Source organism: Hemicordylus capensis, chromosome 10 (assembly GCF_027244095.1).
Source record: "Hemicordylus capensis ecotype Gifberg chromosome 10, rHemCap1.1.pri, whole genome shotgun sequence".
Lineage (NCBI taxonomy): Eukaryota > Metazoa > Chordata > Lepidosauria > Squamata > Cordylidae > Hemicordylus > Hemicordylus capensis.
The window spans coordinates 5,440,931-5,467,734 of record NC_069666.1 but is presented as its reverse complement, the minus strand read 5'-3'; the positions used below and the strand labels follow the sequence as shown (position 1 = coordinate 5,467,734).

The 26,804-nt window shown below is 41.9% G+C and overlaps 2 protein-coding genes across 5 annotated transcripts in view; one reads left to right on the top strand and one right to left on the bottom strand.

Moving 5' to 3' along the window:
• Window positions 1-9,572, top strand: part of IGF1R (insulin like growth factor 1 receptor) — a 181,934-nt gene extending 172,362 nt beyond the window's left edge. For all 3 annotated transcript variants that reach the window (XM_053271857.1, XM_053271858.1, XM_053271856.1), the window contains one exon: window positions 169-9,572. In XM_053271857.1, coding sequence (XP_053127832.1) covers window positions 169-535 — 367 coding nt within the window. In that variant the 3' untranslated portion in view covers window positions 536-9,572. The remainder of the gene's footprint in view (window positions 1-168) is intronic.
• PGPEP1L (pyroglutamyl-peptidase I like) lies at window positions 8,333-24,662 on the bottom strand. Of its 2 annotated transcripts, XM_053271860.1 has the most exons (6): window positions 24,508-24,662; window positions 19,682-19,734; window positions 15,911-16,027; window positions 13,091-13,159; window positions 11,902-12,131; window positions 8,333-10,334 (listed from the first exon to the last, which is right to left on the bottom strand). In XM_053271860.1, exons 1-6 carry the CDS (start codon window positions 24,539-24,541, stop codon window positions 10,166-10,168), a joined length of 672 nt encoding a protein of 223 aa, XP_053127835.1. In that variant the 5' UTR covers window positions 24,542-24,662; the 3' UTR covers window positions 8,333-10,165. The 2 variants fall into 2 exon arrangements, with proteins under 2 accessions (XP_053127835.1, XP_053127836.1); XM_053271861.1 differs by lacking the exon at window positions 13,091-13,159 and having other exon boundaries at window positions 24,508-24,661.
• Between the last annotated feature and the right edge of the window lie 2,142 nt (window positions 24,663-26,804).

Genomic DNA, 26,804 nt, shown 5'->3' with positions numbered 1-26,804 from the left:
CGCTCAGTGGCTTAAGGGAGAACATTTAAATCCTCTGTGTTCCTAACCAATGAAGTATTTTGCACAGCTGATTTGTCAGAGCAAATACATTGTGTGTTGCAAACTCAGACTTGCAGTCAGATAAGGCGCCATGCTTAATGTGTGTGTCTTCCTCTCTTCCCGTCCCAGCTTTGAATTGATGCGCATGTGCTGGCAGTACAATCCCAAGATGAGGCCCTCCTTTTTGGAAATCATTGGGAGCATTAAGGACGAGCTGGATCCCGCTTTCAAGGAAGTCTCCTTCTTCTACAGTGATGAGAACAAGCCACCCGATACGGAAGAGCTTGACTTGGAGACAGAAAATATGGAGAGCATTCCATTAGACCCTTCCTCGACCCTCCAACCTTCTGACAAACACTCAGGACACAAAGCTGAGAATGGCCCCGGTGTGGTGGTCCTGCGGGCCAGCTTTGAGGAGAGGCAGCCCTACGCGCACATGAATGGGGGACGCAAGAACGAGCGGGCCTTGCCTTTGCCCCAGTCTTCAGCCTGCTGACCTTTAGAACCAGGTTTTTGCAAACACACACATGCGCGTACATCTGGGCGGGGGGGAGGGGGGCAGAAAGCAAGAAAGGAGGAAAAAAAATAACAATATATTCAAAAGCCTACTGTACCTCAGTGGATCTTCAGAACTGTCACAGCTGCACACAGGAGAATCCTCTCTTCAGTTAGAAGTTGAAATAACTTTTTTCATTTTTTTAAATATGCAAGCAGAAGATTGTTTCAGCAAAAGAACTCTGTATGTGGGGCGCACAGTCAGCCTTCTAAAACTCTTAACGTTAACACTTAATAGCAACAGAAAACTTGAGAATCTGAGGTGTGTCTCCCCCCTTTCTCTCCTCTTTCTCTCTGCTTCATAATGGGAAACATATCTGCGTGAAGTTCAACTGTATGGCACTTTTTATTATCACATCAAAGAAAATTGAAGGCCAACTGGTTCTCCGTTACCCCCCCCCCCCCCCGCAAGCACCTGCCTGACACTCTTAAGTTGTTTAGAAACAAAAACAGGATTTAAAGAAGAAGAGACTGGGTTTTTAATATTGCTCCTTAAGCTTTTTGGGGTCGCATAAAAGAATAACGAAGGGCCATTATTTGTCCAAGGTTGTAACTGTTTTCAACGCTGCCAAATTTTGCCAAAAAAAAAGGGGGGGGGGAGAGAGAATGAACTTTTTTTTAGGATTTTGTTTTTGTAGGCATGAAAGGAGCAAAGTAATCACGTGCTCCATTTAAATGAAAAATACTGACCAATACACTCCAATCATACACTGGCATTAACAAACAAAAATCAAATTGTCCAGTTTTCCCCCACAACTGGACACCACCTGATTTTGTTGGATTTTTAACGCGATTGAGAACATAAAGGGGTTGAGGTCATTATGGCCCCCCTCTTACATGAATTCTGGACAGAACTGGCATTGGTGAGCCTAATCAGTGTGTGTGTGTGTGTTGGGGGGGGGAGGTTTATCCTGTGCAGGAATTCAGCGGCACTCCAAAAAGGAAATAGACCGACCAAACCAGAAGGGATTTCCATGAGGTGTTCTTGCTGTCCTTGGTGGGCTTGCCGGGGGTGGGTGCGGGAAGAGAAACACGAATTGGAGAAGAATACCCAATTAAATGGATTCAGGCATCCAACACTTGGTTGACCTTTTTTCTCTCTGTTATTAAGACTTCAGAGGGTCTTGCAGTTCTATGTTAGACCATGGGTCATTTGCATACACATTGTCTTTTTTGTCACTTTTATAACTTTTTTACAGTTTCAGATACTCATCTATATGTCTGTACAGAAAAAAAAAGCTGCTATTTTTTTCTTTTTCTTTATCTTTGTGGATTTAATCTATGAGAAATCTTCAGGTCTGCCCCTTCTCCAACCGCCCCTCCTTTCCCCACCAATTTCTTATGCTTTGTACTATAATGTGTAACTTTTCTTCTTTGCCTACTACTGCTTTCCCCAGACGTGATACCCGAACCATGATTTGCCATGAACTGTTTAATGCCTTTTATAAATATCTGTCTGCTCGCTCCCTCTCCCTCTCTCTTCCCCTGCTCTGCTAGTGGTTTTAACAGTATCTAGACTGTTTTGGGTTTAAGCACTCTTTATGGGGCTGGGGGAGAAAAGGGATCCGTTGTAGGTAGCCCTCCTGTGTGTCAAGCCTGGGATGTGGATCCTCTCCTTATGAACCATATCCTGCTTTTCCTCACCCTTTGCCCATACAGCACCCATGTCTGTTACCGTGCAAGGTGTGAAGCAAACTCAGGTCAGGAAAAAAGGTTAAACATTTAGTACCTTCTTATTCATTGGTGTATGATAGCCCCCGCCCTTGCTTTCCTTCTGCCTTTTTGTTTGGGTTGTGTCTCACCGACAACCACACTCGCAAATGTACATGCATATGTATTTCAGTTGCTGGGCGCAACTGATACCAGGCTTTGGGGGTTGTCATTTATGCTCTGATTGTTGGTGGTTTTTTTTAAGGAACCTTGTAACCCATTCTATGAACAACAGGTGAATTAGTCCTCAGCCAGTGGTAACACTCCAAGGCCATGCAACCATCTCTGGTTCAAGTAGGCTCCAGCTAGCAAACTAGAAAAGAGGTTAGCTGTGCAATCTGAAGAAAAGGCAGATGGTTCACCACAAGGGCTGGCCGGGGCTGGGGGACACGGGTCCCCTCCCTCCGTGGTGGCAGCTCTGGGTATTAGTACAAACTCACACTGGCAGTTCAAGCCAGACTCCCAAAGCAGAGTCATTCAGGAGCATGTCAGTTCAGTTGTATAAGCCTTGCTGAGGAATTGTGTAGAGAAGCGAGGGGCCCCATTTTCCAAAAACAAGATGCTTTATCATTTCTTAATTCGCTTGTAGTTACTGCATGGGAGTTCTGTCTTAGCAATGATCTAACCAAAGTCTGGCAACAAAAAAGAAGGGTGGTTCTGGATGGAAATGTTGCATTTATTTTGGGTTTTTTGTTTTGTTTGAGTAAAAACGAAGAATTAAATATAATTACTAGATGTGACTGGAGATAAAGACATGTTTGTAGTGCTTTTTTTTTTAACTTGTGTAGCTTCAGTCCCACCATTTTCTTTTCACCTTTCTCCTGTAGTTATTTTTCCCTTTTAAGAAAAAGAAAAAGGAAAAAAAGGTATTCTATGTAGGATTTTTATTTATTTTTGTGCTATCAGTTTAAATCACTGTAGAGATGCCCCATAATAAATTTAAATACTGAGATAAGGGTTTTTGAGTTACGACGGGGACAGTTTTTGTTTTTTTAAACATTTATCTACCTCACTCTTATTTTTTTTGTGTATATATAACAATATACATCTCACATTTCTCAGCAGTTTGACAATATATTGTTGATACCGGTAACCTCATTTATTGTACAAACCACATCCTCCAGGTTTTGGGGAAGGGAGGTCACTGCCAAATCCAAAAGGTCACTTGAAAAAGTTGAAAGTTGCTGCTTTGAAACTCACACACTAATCTCCTCTCCATGGCGTGTGGAGGGTTGGAAACTATGATATGGTGGATCATTTGAACTAAAGTCAAAAGCTGCTCATACAAACTTTGGTTGAAATTAATGGGCATGGGGAAAAAATCCCAATGAAAATGCCCATGACTGCTAGTAGAATGGTGTGGTGAAAATACAGCAGACCCAGGTAATCCAGGCTGAGAATTTGCTGCTCTTTGGGGTTTAAAATGAAGTGTGTGAACACGTTTGCCATGCACTAGTTGTACGAAAAGTTTAGGAAATCATCCTGCTAAAGATGGAGAAAGAAGTCAAAATTGGTGTGTATGCTTCAGTTGCTACAAGCACACCAAATGGAAACGGTGGGACAAATAATCATAACTGGAATCGTTCCGGCTCTTTGGCCAAGCTAAATATCTCCAAAAACCAAGAACCTACTCAATGGACAGTTCATTATTATTATTGGGGATGTGGGTAGCTGCCTTTGAGTATGAGCACTGAAATGTTTCTCTTTTGTGGACATTAATTGGGTGGCCTGATAGTCTGAACGTTCCTTCTGACACCTCGAAACCGCATTGTTGAGGGCTGGCTTCTGACCAGCCACCTGTGAAATTGGGTGTGCTTTAGATGTTAAGAGTACGAGCAGAACATGCCTGCCATTAAGACTATATATTCTGTTCCCCTGATTCTGGCAGCTGTTCCTGTTTAATGCTTATGTTGTCTGACCTACGTTATACTGGGCTATGTACAAGGCCTCTTGAACATACATGGCTGCGGTTACGCGCTTCATTTGTCCCCTTGAGAGAGTGGGATGGTCTAGTTCCAAGCATTTGGTGTGGAGGCAGGGGAAGGAACTAGAATTCCTGATGTGTGGGGCTTCCCCTTGCTTAATGTCCTTGATTTTGACTTTTCTTCCTGGTGACCTTTGGTGGTGGTGGTGACCTCTCCTCTCTTGCACATATTTTCCACATCTGTGGAGAACCTCAGATCTTTCAGCTGGCTAAGAGAGTTTTGTTTAAAACTGTCCAAGTTTTTTTAATTGTATGTAGATGGTTTAAAAATATTAGGAGAGAACACTAACAGTGTAGTGGTGCCCATTTAAATATACCATTCAGAAGCATTCAAGTGTAATTCAGTCTAAGCAAGCGGGTGCCTAGGAGAAGTCAGCCCATCTGGACCAAACCACCTCCGTTCTACCATTGTGTTCTGCACTCACAGCTTTTAAATTAATTCCATTTTGGTTCCACAGCGTCTTTTGTATTTGTATTTTTTACATGTGTTCCAGATCACATTTATCCACGTGGTTTTTTGAATACAGTCCTTCCATTGAGAATAAATCATGTTGTTTATGCATGCAGTTATCAAATAATATTTGGCACAAGTGGGCCTTTTTCTGCAAGCCTGTTGACTTGCATAGAATGGCGAATACCTTGGGATGGATTTGAATTAACGTTGTCAAAATTCTTCTCACGTTCTTAATGATAATTCAAGAGATCTAATTGGCTCCTTCATGGGTCACTGGATGTGATTGTCCAACACAGAAATATATTGGCTTCATTTGAGAGAGGCAAAGTGGAATTCCCTGGATGCACCATTATGTCGTCTTTTGTTGAGAACATGAGCCCTGCTGGATGAGACCAAGGATCCATCCAGTTGCTAATCAAGGCCAGCAAGATCTTTTGGGCAGTCCACAAGTAGGGCATGAAGGCAAGAATCCCTCCTGCCCCACTGTTTGTACCCCACCCACTGCTATTTAGAGGTACATTGTGTCTGGGAAGATTCCATTTGGCTATCATATCCACAAGCCATGGGTGGTCTGGTCATCCTTAAATGTAGCTAATCCCCCCCTCTAAAGCCATTTAAGCTGGTGTCCCTCACCATATCCATTAAGTCAGGGGTTCTCAAACTTGAGGCCCCAGATGAGGATGATGGGAATTTCAGCCCAGCTTCACTGACTTGCATTTAACCATGTGTTGTGTGAAGAAGTGCTCCCTTCTGTGTGTCCTGTAGCCACCACCAATCAATTTCATTGGCTGATCCACAGTTGTAGCATTATGACAAGGTGGTGGTGGGGTTCTATTCTGTTTACTTTCTCCATATCATGCATAATTTTTAAACCTTTACCCTATCCCTCAATAATCTTCCTTTAAACTAAAGGACTCCAGAACATATTAACCTTTCTTCATATAGGTGTTCCAACCTCTTGAAAATTCAGGTTGCCCTTTTCTGTACTCCTGAGATCTTTTTTGAGATGGGTTGACCAGAAAATGTACACAGTGCTTCAAGTGTGGCCACACCATTGATTTTTATAGAAGCCATTATGATACCAGGAGTTTTATTTTCAATCCTTTTCCTAATAAGCTCTAGCACAATTTTGCCTTGTTCGTTGCCACTAATCAGTGAGTTGACATTTTACATGTAGCTAGCCACCATGACCCCAAGATCTTGCCTGGAAAGCTACAGTCTGTTAATATCCTATTGGCGTATATATAAAGTTAGGCTCTTTTGCCCCAATGTGCGTCACTCAGTGCTGAATTGCTTTTGCCATTTTTCCGCCCAGATCCCTGATTTGGAGAGCCCTTTTATTGGAGGAGTTCAGTCTGTATGAGTTTTTGACTACCTCACTATTCACCCGACTCAGAATCACTTATGAATTAAATAGCACCCGTTCCAGTACAGATTCTTGGGTGACCCCACTGCCTGCTTCCCTCCAAATTGTCTTCAATTCCTATCTTTTGCTGATTGCTCTTTATCTAGCTACCCCTCCATCAGAGGGCCCATCCTCATACTCCATGACTGATATGTTTACTTAGGAGCCTTTGATGAAGGGCTTTGTCAAAAGCTGTTTGAGAGTCCAAGTATAAAATGTCTGCTGCATTAACTCTGTCTACATGTTCGCTGAATATCTCCTTTAACACGGTGAAGCAGAAATTCCCTTGCAGAAGCCATGCTGCTGCTTCTGTGTTTAATAATTCTTTCTCCAATAATGTGTTCCACCAAAATTGTACCCAGGACAGTTAAGCTAATGGGCCTGTAATCTTCCAGATCCCCTGACTCCCTTTTTAAAAATGGGTGGTGGTTGGCTAACTTCCAGTGCTCTGGTAAGGAGCCCTATTTTAGTGACAAGTGGCATATTTTTGTTAAGATCAGCAATTCGACATTTTGAATTTTTTAATAACTCGGCTGTATGCCATCTGGACACAATGACTTTATCCATTTTAAAAATTACCCATTTGGCCCTAGAACATCATCTCATATCAAGTCTACTTGATGTAGTTCAGACATTCTGCCCACAAAATAGCGATTCAGACACAGGTCTCTTGTCACTTCGCTTTTTCAGTGGTGTGCAGGAGGTGGTTTGGTTTCAGAGGAAGGAAACTTGTAAATAAAGAAGTGTTGCGTGTTTGGTGGTCAGCTTGTTTTGACAATAGCTAAACACGAATGAGGGGGAGAGTATGTGAATCGGCTGGTTCAGCCCAACACCACTTCTCCTTGAGAACGGTTCGGAGTGAAGACTCAAAAAGTTTGCTAGCACTGATGCTCTTGTTTGGTTAAAAGAAAAAAAGAAACGCCCAGTTTGCCAAAGACTGGTCACCAGATGGAACGGCTGTTTAGATCCTCTGGGAACTGCTGCGGGTTGTTTAATACAATCCATGGCTGCATGAATGACACTTCTATTGTGGGTATAATTTTCTATATAGTTATATTTAAAGAAAGACTTTCCATTCCAGTAGTCAGTAACGCTTTCTTGTTACTCTCTCTTAATTTTGTTTGTCAACAATGTACTCGATCACTGGGTGGCTGCATAACCATGGCAGGAGCTGCAATTAATCCACTCCTTATTAACCAGTGATGAACTCCAGATACTGCGACTCCATTCTTTTAAAGGAAAATAAAATAGTTGGCGCAAACGAAAATGACGAGAGCGAATTCATATAGGTTGAACACTGCTTGCCAGAGGTGCTGAAGATACAGAACCCATGGGGTATATTCAAGATGTTGGCTGACATCTCAGTTTGGAAGGCCAGTTGGTTCTGAGCTGAGGCACTTAAATTCCTTTTAATAGGCATTCAAGAACCTCAATTCAGTCTGTTTCAACTGAACACAGAAACATTCAAGGCTTGTGAAAAAGGTTGTGAGGCAGAAATACTGATCTACAGAGACACGCTTGACTGAAGTTCAAAGTACGTTGTAAGTATAGCAGTGGCCATGACTGGGATTCACAACCAATTATTTGGAACTTGCAGAATTGGAGGTGTATCTTAAGTCTTTTTTTCTGGGAAATAAAGTACATTAACTAGAATTTCGTCAAGAACACATTTACTTGAGTCCAGAGCTCCTGCGCATGTGGCCTTCCCTCTTCGACCAATGTGTGGGGCTTTATCCTCCACTGAAGTAAATGGGGAAGACCTTGTGGGGTAGAGGAAGAGCTCTATGATTGGACCTCCTCACTGGCAAGGGATTTCTGGACTGGGACACCTAGCTCTGTGTGTAAAACGCTGTACAAGTTCCAGATGGTTGTGATTGTGGGATGGGTGTGTACTTGGGTGTGGTGGTCACCTTTTAAATTTTGTATCCTTTCTGTTGACTAGCGATCCATTAGCATTTTCAATAGGGCTCTTAAAGTCCAGTAGATTACGGGTAGTCAGTTGACAAAGATCTGGTTTACAAAAACGAACTACATATTTCATTGCATTTTGTGAGTACATACATATTAAGTACATAGAATAGGTTTTTTGTTTGTTTGTTTTTGTTTTAAGTTTGTAGTTTATAAATGCCTAAAGATAACTGAAGGGCACTTTTCAGTGGATGTGTGGCTGTATGTCTGATGAGGGTTTTTTCTTTTTAGTTTACTAGTTAGCTTTATTATATGCCAAACATGGGTCCTGTACCAACTTTGGTCATGGCTCACCTTTTGCCACAAGCTTAGTGTCCCAGTATACAGTGAACCCAGAATACGCTCTGTATCTTCAGTAACCTGGTCTTCCAAAGCCCCTCTGGATGGTTGGGATCATCTTTAACTGGTCATTTCACTTTTACGGTATAGATGCATTTGATTGGTTGGGAAAAACCTCATTGGTTAAGGAAATAGAACAACTATTGCTGCTAAGCAGTCTTTAGCTGCAATCCGAAGCACATCTTTTTGGAAATAAATCACACTGAAATCAATGAAACTTAATTCCAAGTGGATGTGTTTGAGATTGGGAAGATATTTGCATTATTTAAGTACTTGCTTTATTGTTGATGACTTAAGTTGATTGAAGGATTTGACTGCACCATAGGTGGCACAGCAAAAGATAATTTTCAATACTTATAACTGAATGAAAGACAACTATGTTTACAGATTCCTTATCACTTTTATTAAAAAGGTGGTTTTTATGCAGCCTATACAGTTTATGTAGATATTTTAGCAACATTAAAGCTTTGTTTCAATTATCATCAAAGGTCCCTATTTATTATAGTATAATTATTTAAACATGAATACTGAAGACCCCATCTCTGTCTCCAAATTAAACAGGTTAGTTCCCCTCTTTAACTGAAGGATTCTGGGTAGTTTTGTTGCCTTCTTGAGAATCATTTTTCTGTTTTCTAAACCAGTGAGGTTTGAAAAGAAAGGACTGGCCAGAGATCTTCTACCTTTGGTACAAAACAAGTTAAAACAAACCACAAAAGCTAGAAAGTGCTATGGAACTGAATGCATTTGCAAACACACTTTCCAAGTTACCTTCTTTAAAATAAAGTTTTTTTAAAAAAAATTTAAAAAAATAAAACAATAACATGGCCAATTTATTACATAAAGACTTGCTGTGTATAAATTATTCCTAAATAAATTCCTGTGTTTATATTAAAATGAATTAGTAGATGAAAAAAATCAACATGTTTTTGTATATTCTGTTGTAAGAATTTATTCCTGTTGCGATATACTCTGGATTCTTTACATTATGATAAAAAGAACCTTTGTCTATTTTGAATGGCTGAAGCTAAGGCTCCTTTAGTTCCTCTTACTCTGCTTTTTTCCCCCTAGTAGTTACAGTACTACATGATTAAGTTAAATAAAAAAGGATTCTGTATGCATTTGTACCTAGTGTGTTGCCTTTTATTCACTATCCAGAGGATTCTTAAAAAGGAACAATGGGTTCTGGACGGTAGAAAGTTGCTTCAATTCTTCTATGGATTTTCTTGTCGTCCCTTGGATTGTTCTTTTTTTGAACAAAAATCTGCAGGAATGAATCTTTAAAATTCAAGGTTTCCCTCATCAAAACTAGCTAGAGCGTTCAAAAGCCATTTTTTCACTTTGCTTTGTTTCCATAGTGTTTAGTTGTAGTCAAACCTTTGAAGCCTTCAGTATATGTAGGGGTTTTTTAAACACTTGTTCTCTTTGCCTGCTATATAAAATGACAGTTGCTATCCATTGTGGTCAGAAGACTCCAACATGCACACACGGCTCTTCGGCCCCAAAGTGTGTTTTGCTCAATCCATGGCTTTTGTGCATGCAGAAGTGTGTACTCCATTGAAGGCGGAAGTCCCAACACACAGAAATTCTTGGTTGCCACATGCTGGGGGCTTGTTTGGTTTTAAGTTTTGCTGTATCTGTAATGGCACTAATGATTCAGAAAAGGTCCAACCAAGATGAATGTCTCCTGTAAGCCTTGGATTGGGCTCTATTTTTACACATTTGCTTCTCTGCATTGCTTTAACATCTCTAAGATAACTGCCTGCAGCACTCTGCCTAGACGTTCTCTTGTTACCCACTTGGATAGTGGAGGCACGTGGATAAAGGCTGCTCTGCCATGGCCACAATAAAGAGAGGTGTAATAGGTATAATCGCAGACAAACCTACGACATGGGAAAAGGTACACGTTAAGGCTACACAATGTGGTTCAGTTATTATATACATCTTCACTGCTAGCGCCACTGAGGAGCTTGAACACAGCACTGCATCATCTTAAATCTCGATATATTGGCTAGTTTGCCAATATTAATGGTGGTATTACTGTAACACAAGCAAACTGTTAGGAGAAAGTCTCAAAAACACAGGAGCCCAATTGGGTTATTGGAGGCATGGGAGTTTATTTTCATTCATTTCAACTGAAAATGCAAAAGAAGGGGGGGAGAAAGAGAGACACCTTTTCCCATCCCTGAAAGGGACGGGATGGCTAGCAGAAACCAGTTCCTCTTGTGAACTGTGGTGCATGCAAACAAGGTGCTACAGCTGTACACGAGGATTGCATGATTCTATAGATATACATGACTGACTGTTTCTGTGGGCAGCATCCTGGCGGAGTCCCATTGAAATCAACAGGATTCGAGTCATAACTAACTTGTCATGATGCTCAGCCATGACCAACTAGTGATGCTACCCTATGATTCTACAGTTTGACAATTGAACCAGTTATCTGGGGGTGGCTGGGCCCTCTTTTGCTGGAGCTCTTCAGGGAAAGGCTGGATAACCATTTTGGGATGCTCTAGTTCTGAAATTCCTGTCCTGGGCAGAGGGGGGAGGTGGACTACACAGCCCCCTTCACCTCCTTTTGAGCAGGGATTCTCAAACTTGAGTCCCCAGTTGGTTTGGGATTACAAGCCCCATCATCCCCAGCCACTGTGACCAAAGGCCATTGTGTCTGGGAATGATGGTAGTTGTAGACAGACAACATTGGGGGCTCCAGTTTGAGAACCCCTGCCTTCGACAGGTCCCAAGAGTCTGCTTGAGCACAGCACATGTTTCTTTTCCTAGAACAACCTTCCTTCTCAATATCTTGGTTTCAGGAATACCTTGTGTTACTGCTTTGATGGGGGGCCTCTGCTTCCTGAGTTACCTAAATTCAAAGTCCTAAGTGCACAGAAGAAGTTGCTCAGTTCCTTTCACCTTGGTCACTCTAAGGCAACCTCCACTAACCTACAAAGCGTTGCTGTTTGCCTGCATGGTACTTGTGGGCGCTAGCCAATTGTCTCTGTGCAACTACAGGGTTTGTGCTTCTTTGAGTCTGGATATCTTGGATGAATTGCAGTGTTAATGTCCTCTACAAATGCCTCATGCTATTTTGCTGTGTTGGTTCCATACAACTCCAGTCAGGACTTGCACATGGATAGAAGCACTTTCACTGGACATGACTAAAAGTACAGTACAACTTCAGTTAACTGAATGTCTTTAGAGGCATTCTCAACATGTTCAAGTAATCTTGACCATCAAAGAGCAGCTGTTCAACTGACTTGGTAAGTTTGGGTCATATAGGTTTCACTGCATTAAGTACTTTGGCCCATGTCTTAGCGGAAAATACAGCTTTCCCTGTTCTTTCCAATTTTTAACAACACTGCTTTGGTGTGTGTCTTACTCCAGGGAAAATGTCCTGATTGAATTACTTCTCCCACAATTGACATGATTCCTTAATGCACAAGTATTTACCTTCCTGCATCTCTGGAAAAAATGACATCAAACTCTTCCTCCTGGATATTTTTGCAGACTGTCTTCATATTAATTGAAGACTCAATTCTTTCTGGGCCCTCTGAGAAACAACAGCCATCTTCTGGATGAAACCCACAGACATCAATTTCTTTGTAGCCTTTGTTCTTCCCACACTGCTCCAGAATTATCACTGCTTTTGAGGTAGAAACCAGGCCAATATGAATCATAAGCTGCATGTAAACATACAAGAAAAGGTAATAGGAAATTAAATCTCAGATTTAAAAAAAATCAGATGTATTTATAACTGAGTACATTGTGAAATACGAGCTCCAAGATCACACATCTTGTCTGTAGCGAAATATACTTGTTCTGTGTAGGGCAAAACTGGGCCTTTTCTGTCTCTAGATACACCAGTTCTTCAAGAGGTCGACGAGGGTTTCTTAACCTTGGGCCCCCAGATGTTGGACTACAACTCCCATCATCCCCAGACATGGCCTTGGTGGTTGAGGATGATGGGAGTTGTAGCCCAAAAACATCTGGGGGCCCAAGGTTGAGAAACCCTGGTCTACTGTATACAAAATATTTTAAGCTAGTCATAAAAGCTCTACCTGTTAGGAACATAGGACTTGGTCTACCACGTCCTACCCTTGGTTCCTCTAGCTCAGTATCATCTACATGGACTGGCAGTGGCTTCCCCAAGGTTTCGGGCAGAAGTCTTTCCTAACCCTACCTGGAGATGCTGCCAGGGGCTTAAACTTGCCATGTGCAAAGCAGATGCTCTACTGCTTGTGGCCCACCCTCTTTGCACTCTGAACACCTAGGTTGCTGCCTCACAGCCTACCTGATAAAGCCTTAGCATAAAATGGTTCTCTTAAAATGTACACATATTTAACCCATATTTCTTGTTTCATGTTGCCATGGGAACATAAGTACAGCAGCTGACATTTAATACAACTTGGCTACCGTATTTGCTTCAATTATTTCTCGGACATCCCACCCACCCTGTTTTGCCTCCTGTTTGAAATAAAATATTTATGGAATATTTTATGAAATAAAAAATTTTAAGGCAAAATTATGTACAAATGAATTTACCATTGTTCTAGGTTTTCTTGCCATACAAGATTGGAGAGGGGAGGGGAGATAAGTTGAGTGGCAGGATTCGGGAGGAAATGGAGCATTGGTTACTCACCGTGAAGGCTTCTTCTTGCTGCTGCATCCAAGGGTGTCTCACGTGTGGGTTATGCTCCTCCATGTGACTCTAGAAGCCAGGACTATGCAAATTAAGTTAGGCTCCGAAAGGACGAAGAAGTTAGAAAATATTCAGGAGCAAATCAAAGCAAAAAGAGATTAGCCCTTCAGAGTTTACCTTTAAAGTAGGTGCTGGTGCTGCAGGGCGGGTCAAGACACCCTTGGGTGGATGCAGCAGCAAGAAGAAGCCTTCACATTGAGTCACCAATGCTCCATTCTCTGCTGCTGCCGTCCAAGGGCGTCTCATGTGTGGGGACATACCACAGCCCTAAGTCCAACTAGGGAGGGAGCCCTGCGCCTATTCTGAAGGGAGAACCTGCTGAAGAACTTGCCTCCCAAAAGCTGCAACCTGTAGTGTTAAGTAAATGTAGATGGCGCCCGCCCTGCAAATATCCCGTACCAGGGCATTTGTAGAAAAAGCTGCAGATGTCGCTGCAGCCCTGGTAGAGTGGGCAAACACCTTAGTGGGCACCCTGAGGTTTTGGGACTCGTAGGCTAGAGCAATGCATGCTTTTAACCATCTAGCCAATGTGGCGAGGGTGATTGGCCCATGATGCGAGGTAAAAAGGAAGCAAAAAAATGATAAAGTTCTAATGCGTTTTGTGCATTTTACATATGTTTTAAGGCATCTCCGGACGTCCAGCTTGTGCCAGGCCTTCTCTGCCAGGTGAACTGGCTTAGGGCAAGAGGAAAGGAGAATAACGTCCTGCGACATACGAAAAGGAGATGCCACCAAGACGGGAAAAGAGGTCTAGAATTAGCTTTACGGAGTCTGCGGAAAAAATACACAGGTTTTTATGGCTAGATAAGGCCCTGAGCTCGGAGACCCTAAAGGCCAAGGTATAAGCAATAAGAAAAACCAGTTTAAAAGAGAGTAGGCATCGTGTGTCCACTATACCAGGTTTGAAGGGAGGACCCTGGAACGCTTTCAGGACCGTATGCAGGTGCCATGTAGGAAAACAATGAACCAGCAGAGGTGAGAGGAGTGTGGCGCCTCTCAGGAAACGTCTTAAGTGGGGTGAACAAGACCTCAGGGGCGGGTTCCCGGCTGCTCTAATGGCCTTTGGGAGGTCCTGTTGCCATTTGGTAGAACTGTGGGGGTCCACGCTCCTCCCAGCCTGAAAAAGGCCTAACTTAATTTGCACAGCCCTGCCTTCTAGAGTCACATGGAGGAGCATAACCCGCACGATTTGGGGTTATGACACCCTTGGATTGCAGCAGCAGAGATAGACTTTTTATTTTGGTTTAATGTATCCTGGATGAGTGAATGTGGCTGTGCCTGGGCCATGAATGAGATGGCCTTTGGAACACAAGAGTGGCTGTTCCCTCCTAAGAGCATCTTCACTATCTTATATGTTAACTCTCTCCCTTTTATGAATTCCAAGGATGGGGATACAGAAACAGACAATATATCCTCACAGTATATACTCATAGTATATTTTTGACGACTGCAATGAGTTCTATGTGGAGCTGCTTTTGTGCATAGTCCGGAAACCACAGTTGGTACAGAATGAGGCAGCCAGGTTGGTCTCTAGGTCACCTCAGATCGACCATATTATTCCTGTATTGAAAGAGCTACCTTGGCTGCCGATACATTTCTGGGTAAAATACAAGGTGCTGGTTATAACCTATAAAGCCCTAAACAGTTTAGGCTCTGGGTATTTAAGAGAACATCATCTTCGCTATGAGCCCCATTGCCCATTGAGATCATCTGGAGAGATTTGTCTACAGTTGCCACCAGCTTGTTCGGTGGCTACTCAGGGAGGGGCCTTCTCTGTTGCTGCCCTGATGCTTTGGAATGTGCTCCCTGCTGAAATAAGAGCATCCCATCTCTGACAATTTTTTAAAAGGCCATCAAGACACACTTGTTCATCCAGGCTTCGAATTAGATTTACAGTTTCTAATAGTTGCTACAGTTTTAACATTGTGTTAAGTTTTATATTGTTTTAGTGTGTCAATTTTGTATTGTTTTTATTGTAAATAGCCCAGAGACATAAATTTTGGGTGGCATGCAAATTAGATAGATAGATAGATAGATAGATAGATAGATAGATGAATGCAAGTGGGCAAGATGCCTGAACTGACTCCAAAATAGGTAGTCAGGGTCGCAGTCTGGAATTGCATCGCTGCTGAGACCCCTCAGAGGGGCCCGTTACCAATCCCTGGGATCACTTCAAGTGGTGGTAAGCCCCACCAGAAGCCCATGAAGGTTGCTTGCCAAGGGCCCTTGGAGGCCAGCTCTGGTCGTTAAATTCAGGGTCTTGGGCAAAGTTCAGCCAAGCAGCACAGACTACTCATTCGCTGGGACAGGAGAGAAAGCAAAGCAAGGTGTCTCCTCTCCCATGCCCCCTTCTCCCTCTCCAAGGATGAGAGCAAATGGGCACTCCCAGCAAGTCAGACATGTCAGAGGAAAAGGAGGCCTGCAGCATCTCCCCCACCAGCCCCAAGAATTGGTGCCCTAGGCCAAGGATTCTCAATACTGTGTCCCCAGATATTATTGGACTTCAACTCCCATAATCCCCAGCCAAAGGCCACTGGTGCTGGGGATTATGGGAGTTGAAGTTCAATAACATCTGGGGACCCCAAGTTGAGAATCCTTGCCCTAGGCACTTAGGTCTGCCTAGGGGGATTAGATTTGATTAAAGATCCAAGTTGCTCGCTTCTGTTCTTCAGTGTAGCTAGTATACAGTTTAGAATGTTCTACCTTGGTTTATTATAACATTTAATTTTAAATATGTTTAATTTTTTTCTTGCTGCTTACTTGGGGCTGAAGGGCTGCCCAGGTTTTACAGACGAGCTCCTTTGCTTTTTGGTAAGCAACTGGTAGTTCCTTGATGTGTAGGTCTACATCATCACCAAGGCCAAGTGTTGACAGTTCCTGCGTGCAGGGGAGAAAGGAGCTCGGGTTGTGTAAAAAGCATTAGACGTCTTTCAAAGGAAGCTTGCATGCCTTTAAGAGTCGTGCCGGAGTATGCCGAATGTAGCATGCCGGGTTAAAAGGTACCTTGGTACTCACTGTGAAGGTGTCTTCTGGCTGGTGTAGAAGAGGTCACCCAAGCTTGGGATTACATCCCCCCACATGCTCCAAAAGGCAGGAAGTAGTCATACTTGAAAATCCTTAACCCAGTGCATGTGGGCGGTTCTCCCCAGTTCCACTTCCTGCCTTTGCTCCAGAAGGCTCACATTACGGCTTTCCCCGGTGAGATCAGGACTTTCTCAGTGGGGTGAGGAGGTGGCAATGACAGGTTAAAGCCCAAGTTCGCCCAACTGCTAATTGTGGGAGCAAGACTTGCACAACTTTGCCCCACCCCAACCCCCACAGATGCTGGACTACAACTCCCATCAAATTAGCCACTGTGGCTGGGGACGATGGATGCTGTAGTCCACAACCAGCTAGAGAGCCAAAGTTGTGCAGCCCCTCCCTAGAGAGTTGGTTGTTGAGCAGTTTACGAGGAAGGCTATGGTCCTACAGGAATGGTGGTGATGGCCAACAACAGTAGTGCATCTTTGAACAGGGACTGTTGTCTGTTAGGCTGGCATAGGCAAAATACTGGTATAGCCTTTCTCCAAGATGTCAGTACTCCTTTAATCTAACACATCTCCAAGACCTCTCCTCCTTTCTCTGTATCAGTTCCTAACACTGTGTTGCATGCTCTGATCAGATGCTTAGATATGTTTTATTTGCATTAGTCATTAGATCGCGGCAAAGCAAAAACTGATAAAAATGCACAGTGTAGAAATTAGTCATACACTCCATCAAGCCCTAGCAACAATGTTCTGATCGTGCTTTGCCTAAGCTACTTGCTGTCGTGATTAATATATACATGTCAAGCAGCCATCACCGGGAGACATTCTTGTCTGGGAGGATCTAGAGCTGATGTTGAATGTGAAGTTCCAAACACTTTGCACAGAAGGGGTGCTTGCTACACTGGATTGAGACGGGTGTACAAGAAGCCACAATCATAACATTTCCTTGGTACTGGGGTGTGAATGGGGCAAACTTGTTCTTGGACGTTGGCTTTCTGAGTAAACTGTGACAATTTCCTTGTCAGCGGAAACATTGATTAGCTGTGCTCAATAAACTGTTTGACACAAACAAGCAAACAATTCTTGCAGGAGAAGTAAACACATTAGAGAACATAGCCAGCTGTGTTTTTCCTGTGGCATGAATGGTCTTGGAGAGGCTGTTGCATAAGAATGCAGCGTTGTGTGTCCGTTTCCCCAAAGTGCAGCCCATGCCAGCTTACAATTAGCATTTTATTTTCTCACACACATTTAATTTATGTGTTTAATGAGAGTCTTCTGTAACTGGTCAAGCCATCATCAGATGACCGGCTGTGACCCCTTCTCCTCTGCCCTGACCCTGCAACAAGCTTTCAGTGCAGGGTGCCAACGCCAAGAATAATGGAGAGCAAAGCAAGCATTGTTTGCTGCCCATACTTGAACGGAATTGAAAATGCCAGTTATATCTATGGAAGTTTACACAGAAAATTTAATGAGATGGTGCCCTGTCCAAAAGAAACACAAGGTAGAAACCAGCAACAGCCACTGGTGATATGGAATTGTTTGTAGGGAGTGCGGCTGTGTGTCCTTGGGACCATCTCTGGCTTCTGTGAGTAGTGGTGATCCATTTATCCCTCAGACACATTACTGGTGTAGTGGTTAGAGTGCTGGACTAAGACCGGGGACACCCGAGTTCAAATCCCCATTCAGCCATGATACTAGCTGGGTGACTCTGGGCCAGTCACTTCTCTCTCAGCCTAGCCTACTTCACAGGGTTGTTGTGAAAGAGAAACCTAAGTATGTAGTATACTGCTCTGGGCTCCTTGGAGGAAGAGCGGGATATAAATGCAATAATAATAAATAAATAAATAAATAAATAATACGGATATGTATATACCGCTCTTCAACCAAATTTCACAGAGCGGATTACATTAAAAAATAATATGTAAATGTAAATAAGATGGTTGCCTGTCCCCAAAGGGCTCACAATCTAAAAAGAAACAAAAGGTAGATACCAGCAACAGCCACTGGAGGGATGCTGTGCTGGGGTTGGATAGGGCCAGCTGCTCTACCCCTGTGAAACATAAGGGAATCTCGCCACTTTGACTTTGCTCAGTTAGCAGGGGACATTAGGCACGCAATTGTTAAATCCTATGGGCTGTTCTGGAGCCATGAGCCTTCCCAACTGGTCATCGTGATAATTCTACAAACAAGGGAGAAGAAGTGGTGGTGGTGGTGGGGGGAGTGCTAGTTTGCGAGTTGGGTTCGAGTTGGGTTCGGAGGTGGGAGGCACAGCAAATGCTTTCCTTCCACTCTCACTTTGGAGCTGGGTGCAAATTCTGGGATTGCCCACCACGGCTTCCTCGCTCCCTACCCAGCTCACAACCATTCCCCCAACTCCTGCCTTGCTTGTAGAAGTCTCTCCCTGGCCAGCTGGGAGTGTGCATGGCTCCCACAGAAGAGTAGAAGACCACCTACCCTACAAATCATCATGAGCAGCAGTATATCCTGGTAAGATTTGGACCTACTGAATTGTACTCCAACCAAAACAAACCCTGGCTTTATCAAGCCTCCTGCAGCACCCTACGAATAGTGGCTGGTTTGTGTTGTTTGTTTTGCAGCTAGGGTAGCAAAGAGGAAAGGGGCTTTGATGTGTCTTATGGTACCGCAGGACTTTGGTCTATTTAATGATAGGCTGTCTTAGCTTATTGTTACATAATTTTCTGGCACAGCAGGAGTCTGACAAGATTCTACAAAAAACTTATTTCGTTAGTTTGTTTTGGCCTCAGGCTGTTCTAACTTGCAGATAAACCAGACATTTTCTTTTCAATCCACATAATATGGTGATCCCTTATCTAAAATTAGGGTCAGCTAATAAATAAGGTAATAATGAGTTGAAACTATTCTTAACTGATGCCTCTTTGTGTGGTCTGGGGCACTCAAGCTGCAGTTAGGATAATTATTAGATCTCCTGAGATGCCTGGAATATTGAAACTATGGTAATATGTCCTTGGATTACCTCTTGCCTCATGATTTCATTGGGTGTGTAATAGATTGACACTAACTTACTGGAATACATCCTGTGTGTACTGTGTTTCTCCTCTCCCTTATTCTATTATACTATTTTATGGAAAGCAAAACATTTTGAGAAGGTTTAGTGTCAAGTTCAGTTTTCAGAAAAATAATGATAATCTTAGTGATTACAAATGCTCACTGCATCTTAATTACATTAAATTCTTAATTATCCATATAACTTTTGATATGCCTATAATCTAGTAATCATCTTAATGATGGAACACTGGACAGCTTTTAACACTTTCCTTGTAGATGCCACTTTCCCCCATTGAATTCTCCACCTGCTTCAGATATTTTCTTAAATTTCATTTTCACTTACACTTTGCAAATAATCAACTTGAGTTCTGGACTTGAGAAGCATCCTGTCTTTAAAGCAGTTACAAGCACAAGGCTCACAATCAAAATCCTGTTCTTCCTTCTCTTGACTTTGATAGCAAGAGCTTTAAATTCTTACCTTTGCTGCTTCCCAGCTGGAGTTTAAAAGATGCTGTCGAAAGGGACCAAAGCCTGATATGAAACAAAAGAGTATGATTACAACAGTTTTAGGATTCTAGAATCCTTGATCCATACTGGGCAACATCCAGACTACTGGTAAGTTAGTCATGACTAAGTTTCATTGAAATTTAACCCCTGTTAACTTGGCAAAGAGGCACCTTTTAATGTGGTGATTCTCTTTATTTAGCAGGGGGAGAGTAACTGGCCCTATCTACCCCCAGCACAGTACCTCCAGTGACTGTTGCTGGTGTCTATCTTGTGTTTCTTTTTAGATTGTGAGCCCTTTGGGGACAGGGAGCCATCTTATTTATTTATTTCCCTGTGTAAACCGCCCTGAGCCATTTTTGGAAGGGCGATATAGAAATCAAATTAATAAAAATAAATTTAATCAATGAAATTTAATGGGACTTGGGTTAGTCATGACTAACTTGTCTCATTGAAATCAGTGGGGCTTAGTCATGACTGACTAGCCTGAATGTCATCTTGTGACATGCTCCGTAGGCTAACTTTGCATTGAGATGGAGAAAAGGGCCTTTCCTCTACTCCACAAAAGCTGTATTAAACCACTGCTTCTCCTGTCTTCCTAGATGATAAACATCTTTTGGAGATGTCTCTTCCAAAGACGTCTTGCAAGAGAGATAATAATGCATGTTGTTAAACAGAAGAGTAATGTTACTTTTTGCACCCTTTGCTCCATCAAGCACAGGGTGATAGGTGTGAGATTATTGCATTCCAGCCTCTCAACAACCCTACAAGGTAGGTTAGGCTGAGAGTGAGTGACCTGGTTAAAGGCCATCCAGTGTGTCTTTCACTGGTGAGTGAGGATTTGAACTTGGGTCTCCCTATTGAAATCCAAATAATTATAAATTATACTGCATAAGGAACAGATAATGTTTAAGAGAAAGATGAATCCAGATGTCAGAGGCTTTACAGCATCTCCTGCCTGTTTTACTGCTCTTTCAGTAAAATAAATATACTGGGTGGGAATTGTCCCTGTAAAGTTGGATCATGTAAAACACGGCTCAAAGTAAACATCAAATCCTAAGTTGGCTGAGTTAAATGTGTATGCTGCAGCTGTGGTCATAAGAAACCTCTGCTGAGGGTTAAGTTGTTCTATGAAAAGAAGTGACTTCATCACGAGAAGGTCTTCATGTATTGGAGTATCCAAACCAACACAGAGATCAAGTTGGACGAATATTATTAGGTAGTGTATAATACATCCAGGAACTGCGCCAACGAGTTTGTTACAAGCAGGTGAAAATGTGATGGAGATATTTTGGTGACGACTCTCTGAAATACCTCTAGTGCACCTGCGTATCTGATGGAATCGCTTTTGAGAACTATCTTAAACAAGTGCAAAGTGGCATCCTTTAAAACTGCATGTAGTTACAGTGAGTCTCATTTAAATATCAGTTTTATAGAAATACATGTTGGCAAAAATGTTGGAATAAAATAAGCACAGTTATATAGGCATTAAGGGCAGAAAAATGCCTATATGGATAATGGTAATACATGAATTGCTGGCTCATAATTGTATGATAAATTGAGATGTTTTAAACTACTACTGAATATTGGTGTGTTGAGCCTAATTCTGCACTCATTTGCTTATGCACAAGTCCCACTGAATCATGCATACACTGAACTGAATGCAGGTTTTTAGCTCCAGTGAGTAGACCAATGACAACCCAAAACAATTTTAAGGTGTTTTGTAAAGTGTGCCATCAAGTCGATTTCAACTCCTGGTGCCCACAGAGCCCTGTGTTTTTCTTTGGTAGAATACAGGAGGGGTTTACCATTGCCTTCTCCCGCTCAGAATGAGATGATGCCTTTCAGGATCCATGTAGTATGAGATGATGCCTTTAAGCATCTTCCTATATTGCTGCTGCCTGATATAGTACCAGTGAAGATTCTGGCAACCTTCTTCTTGTTAGTCAAGCATTTCCCCGATCACTATGCTCATGGATTATAAACACTGCAGTTAAGGAGAGGTTTGCAATAGCAGACAAGTTGTTCTGGTAAGGACTAATTTGCCTACTTTCCTTTCACTATCTCTACAACTATACCGGATTTGGTCCAAATGGGCTCTCACTTGCACCTCAAATGTTCAAGTGTCTGCCATCTTAAACTGGGGTGGATAACATCACAAACTATGCTGTTGAGGTGTCCCTTTGTGTCACTAACGACAACTGCACCAAATTTGGTCCAAATCGGTTAGGTGGTCCGATTGTGCCTCAAATGTTCACGTGTCCTCTATCCTGAATCAGGGTGGATGACCTAAATACAAACAATGTCCTTGAGTCATCTCTATGTGTCCCCACAGCTGTAGCAAATTTGGTGCAAATTGGTTAGGCTTTTCACAAGTTAGCCCACTTGTGCTTCAAACATTTATGCATCCGCCATCTTGAACTGGGGTGGATGACCTCACAAACGATGCTGTTGAGGCGTCGCTCTATGTCTCTACAACTGGACCCAATTTGGTTCATATTGGTCCAGGCATTGTGAAGTTGATGGGGACACCCCCCCCCCCCGCCGGGTGATCTCATAGTAAGTTTAAAAAAGGTTTATATCCTTATACTGTGACTGAGCACTGGACTTGTATTGGGGGTCCTAGGTTTAAGTCTAGGCCTGCCAACTCTGACTGATTGAAGATACTCCTGGGGATTCCTCCCTCCGCTCAATATTTTTAACAATGGCTGGGTTCCCCCACGTAACGGTGGCAAATGAGCGTGGAAGATTCGCAGGTTCCCGCCAGGCGAGTGCTCCTGCTTCTGCTGCCATTTGTTCCATTAGAACCCATAAATGTAGGGTAGATAATGTCCGTAACCCACTTCAGGTCAACATGGTCAAGCCAACTTCAAATGTTGGGTACAAATGGGCAAATGTTGGGCTGAGGTGGGTCTCTGAGATTCTGCACCCTATTTTATAAGTCCTGACAAAGTGGAAATGGTGCCAGGAGCAGAGCACACACCTGCTGGGAAACAGCGGCTCTTCTACACAGATGCCACTGCTATGTGGTTACCTAGCTGATATAAAGTAATTAAGATCTCCAGGGTTGTTTCCAAGAGTCACCTGGAGACTGGGGCAGATTCCTGGAGATTCCAAGCCAGTTCTGGAGGATTGGCAACCATGTTTTTTTAATACATCTGTGGCATCTGTCCTTCAGCTTCAATTCTCCACAACAACCACCAGAGTTATTTTAAGAACTTCAAAGGGGATGGATATACAAGTGCAAGTCTCCTGTTTTGAACAGCAAATCCTGAGGCCATCACAAAGTGCTTTCCACAAAGTGCCTTCCTCAAAGGTGAAGTGGAGGGCACTTCTTATTGAGAAATACAAGCCCAAAGCCCTCTTGGATAGATGGAACAAATTGCATAGGCTCCTTGATTCTGGCCTACATAAGCTATCTCACAGGGTTTTTTACATGTGCAGAAAAAGCAGGTAAAACCATTTCGTAAAGTTAAAGTGCTATAGAAATACTCCAGATGGACATGTTCCAAAACCTAGGGACAGGAGAGTATCTCTCTTATACATGGATGGATGCTGCTCTCCTATCCCACTCCCAACTGGGTCTAAAAAGGCTTTTAGCCCTTTCCCCCCACTTGTTATTGTTCTAACTGCTTACAAATAAAATCTTGTATTACTCCAGCTGCTACCTGAGCTAGCTGTAGCCCCTTCACTAGTTGTATACATAGTTTTGTACTGAGTCAGAGTTTCTGGTTAACACAAAGAGAACTTCTGTTGCGAGTAGAGAAGATAGGGTGTTTAGGGTTGGGTTTTCCCTTGTCTCTGATCATTGTGGTGTGTTTATTGTAGGAAGTTTAGTGGCGTCTCTCTCTCTCTCTTCCACTTCCCATCCCAGCTGAGCCAGTTAAAGTTGTTTGGAGTCATCTGAACTGGTTCTGCCTGTCTTGCAGTTACTTTAACACACACACACCCACCCCCAAATCTTAAATTGTGTTTAATTGAAAACAGCAAGATGCAGGTTTTCTTTGATGTTACTTCAATCTCAGCCCCGTGTCCTCAGATGGCCCATAGTGGAAAATAATCTAGCAACTCACATGTCAAGCCTATACGTAATGATTGCCTTTACAGCAGCCACTGGCACAACACAGAAACAGCGTACAGAGGCATTCCAGGAGAGTTTTAACCTTTTAAAGCTCAATCTCTCTTTAACTGGTTGCGTCTACAGCTGTGATTCAGCATTGACTATAACTGGCAAGAAAACCTCCAAATTTGCCTCCATGGGTTCAGGCATGCTCCTTTTGACACACTAAATTTCATATATTATAGTTCTGGTGTAATAAAACCACATATTCTTGTTGCATCTGGCTTTTATCTCCTTCCCTTATTCTGAAATGAGCAGCTGAAATTTGGCAGCCATTGCTCTCATTTTGGACCCTGATGATTTAGAGCTGGGAAACTATCTTGCTCTGTGGCTCTTGGTAACTAGTTTTACCTAGAGGCTACAGAGTCCGGAAGAATAGCAACAGATATTTTTGGAGCCTACAGGAATAGAGGAGGGCAAACCTACTTGGATATAAAGGGTAGCATGCATTTTTATTTTTTATCTCCCCCCCACCCCCCGCAATCTGGTTTTCTTAGCAAGTTGCAACAGTAAGCTATTTTCCATTTGGAAATGTTGGTATGTCCAGTTGCTACATGACACACACACACACACACACCCAACTCCGGGGAGCTGTTTATGACAAAGAGCAGGCTGGAGTGTATGTATTCCATGTCTGACTAAAAGAGGAAGTTGCTGTTGTTTTTTTAAAAAAACCTTACCCGTAACAACCACTGTATTGGAATTGACGTCCATTTATCTAAGATCCTGAATGTGTGGTATGTTCATCTTTCCATTTCCAGCAGCAATCAATCCATTAATTGGTAACATGCTTGATCACGGCAGCCTGTGTTATATATTTTTTTCTATTTGTTCCAAGACATCTGTCTTCCTATTGGTCAGTGGAAAAACACTTCAGTAAACGGACTGCTCAAGTTTCACATGATGGGGGATAATTTTAATTACACGAGTCTCTGGAATACGAATGGCTGCACATCTTTTGACTTTCTCCCCTAAGCTATGTAGAAGGACTTCACAGTCCTTGTTACTTATTTTGGACTCACATTTTTAAAAATCTGACTAGAAAGATTTTCTGGTCAGTTCTATTTTTGCACTTTGGGGAGTAGGGCATAAGACTACTGAATTACCAAAATATGCCCATGTTTTTGCTTTGGGATTCCTACTATTGCCTAGCTCTATAGAGGAGATATTAGACAGCTTGGAAGAGCCCATTCTAGTATGCTACTTTGTGTTTATTTTCCTAGTATATACACTATCCTGCAAACTTATTTATAGATAATTTACAGATGTTGCAGCTCTATATTAAATAATGCCTGCAATAAATACACAGAAGCGGAAGTCAGGGGATGTATATAGATGATTTGATGTATATTTACATTAGCTATGAGATGGACTTTTCTGCCCAACAGAGGGCTGCCTTTACCTACCTAATTGTATCAGGTAGTACTTATATGATTATGTACTTATGCCCTGTATTTATGCAGTTCATGGATGTGCATTCTCTTGATATTATAAAATAGAATGTTTATTTATTTATACCGCCTTTCATAATGCATCTCAAGGCAGTTTACAATATTTTATTTTACTATAAAATAAATAAATATATAAATAAATTGTAAATTTATTTTACAATTAAATTTTATTTTACAATAATATCCTGTAAAAGTTACATTTATGACCTTAAAATCAATCAAACATTAAAACCATAATACACCAAGAAACTATTAAAAAGAAACATAGATTAATATTAAAACTTTAATATTAAAATGTGTGTGTATTTGTGTATCTATATATTTCTGTTTCTGTTTTCTATATCTGTTTGTATCTCTTGTTTGTAGATACCTGTGTATCTCTACATACACATATAGCTACAGAAACTCTCTCTACATCTGTGTGTGTAGATAGAGATCACACACAATCTATATGAATCTATATTTATATATGTGTGTGCTTTTACAGCTGTTTATATCTATAATATAATAGCTATATTTATACCTATACACATACCTCTGTAACTGTGTGAATATGTATATGTGTATCTACATCCTGATACTGCATACACAGACATACCCCTTTATTCCCCTCTGTGTGTGCACGTGCATATACATGCATATATTATATAATAGCTTCACCTTAACACACTCTTCTTTCTGAGAAGCAACTTGAAAGCTATTATATATCTTGAAAAATTGGTTTGTGTGAAAAAAAGTCCTGCTTCTTTATGACCCACAGATACTAAGTTTTGCATACACAATACTGCTATGCAAATTAGCTGAACGCACTACTTTTTACACTGGTATATGCTCAGGGAAATTTTAAATATTTTTTTTCGACTTTCCTCCAGACCTTTTTTTAATTGCGTAAGTTAAAACATAAAACAAGATCTGCAACAGTTCGTTTTATGTTTTAACTTACACAATAAAAAATGGTCTGGAGAGAAGTATTGCAGCTAATCCATCATGTGTATTGCATTGCCATTGTATCAACAAATTTCTTTCTGTGTTTTTTTTAAAAAAATTCTGAATATCTTACTTACATATACCAAATTTTGGATGAACACTCTTGCCACATAATGAGGCTTAATGCACCACTTTTTACACTGGAATATGCTTGAAGACACATTTAAATACAATTTGGTGGGGTTTTTTGGCAGACATTCTGAATTAATCACATTCCAATTGTTCTCCACAGATTTTTAGCACTCAATCAGATCAATAATTCCAAAACAACATAATACCAGAAGCATCAAAAGGGAGAAGATTAAGAATCTAAGAGAGAGAGAGAGAGAGAGAGAGAGAGAGAGAAACCTGCCAGGAGCACCGCAGGACTATAAGAAAAGTCTTTCTATTAGCTATTTTACATAGTCCTGCCCAGGAGCACGTGACGGGGATAACCCACAGAGATGCCTTGATTGCAGCAACTGAGAAGCAGAAGATCTTTCTCAGATTCAAGTGTACTATATGGTAAATTATACAAAATATTATACATTATTATAAAA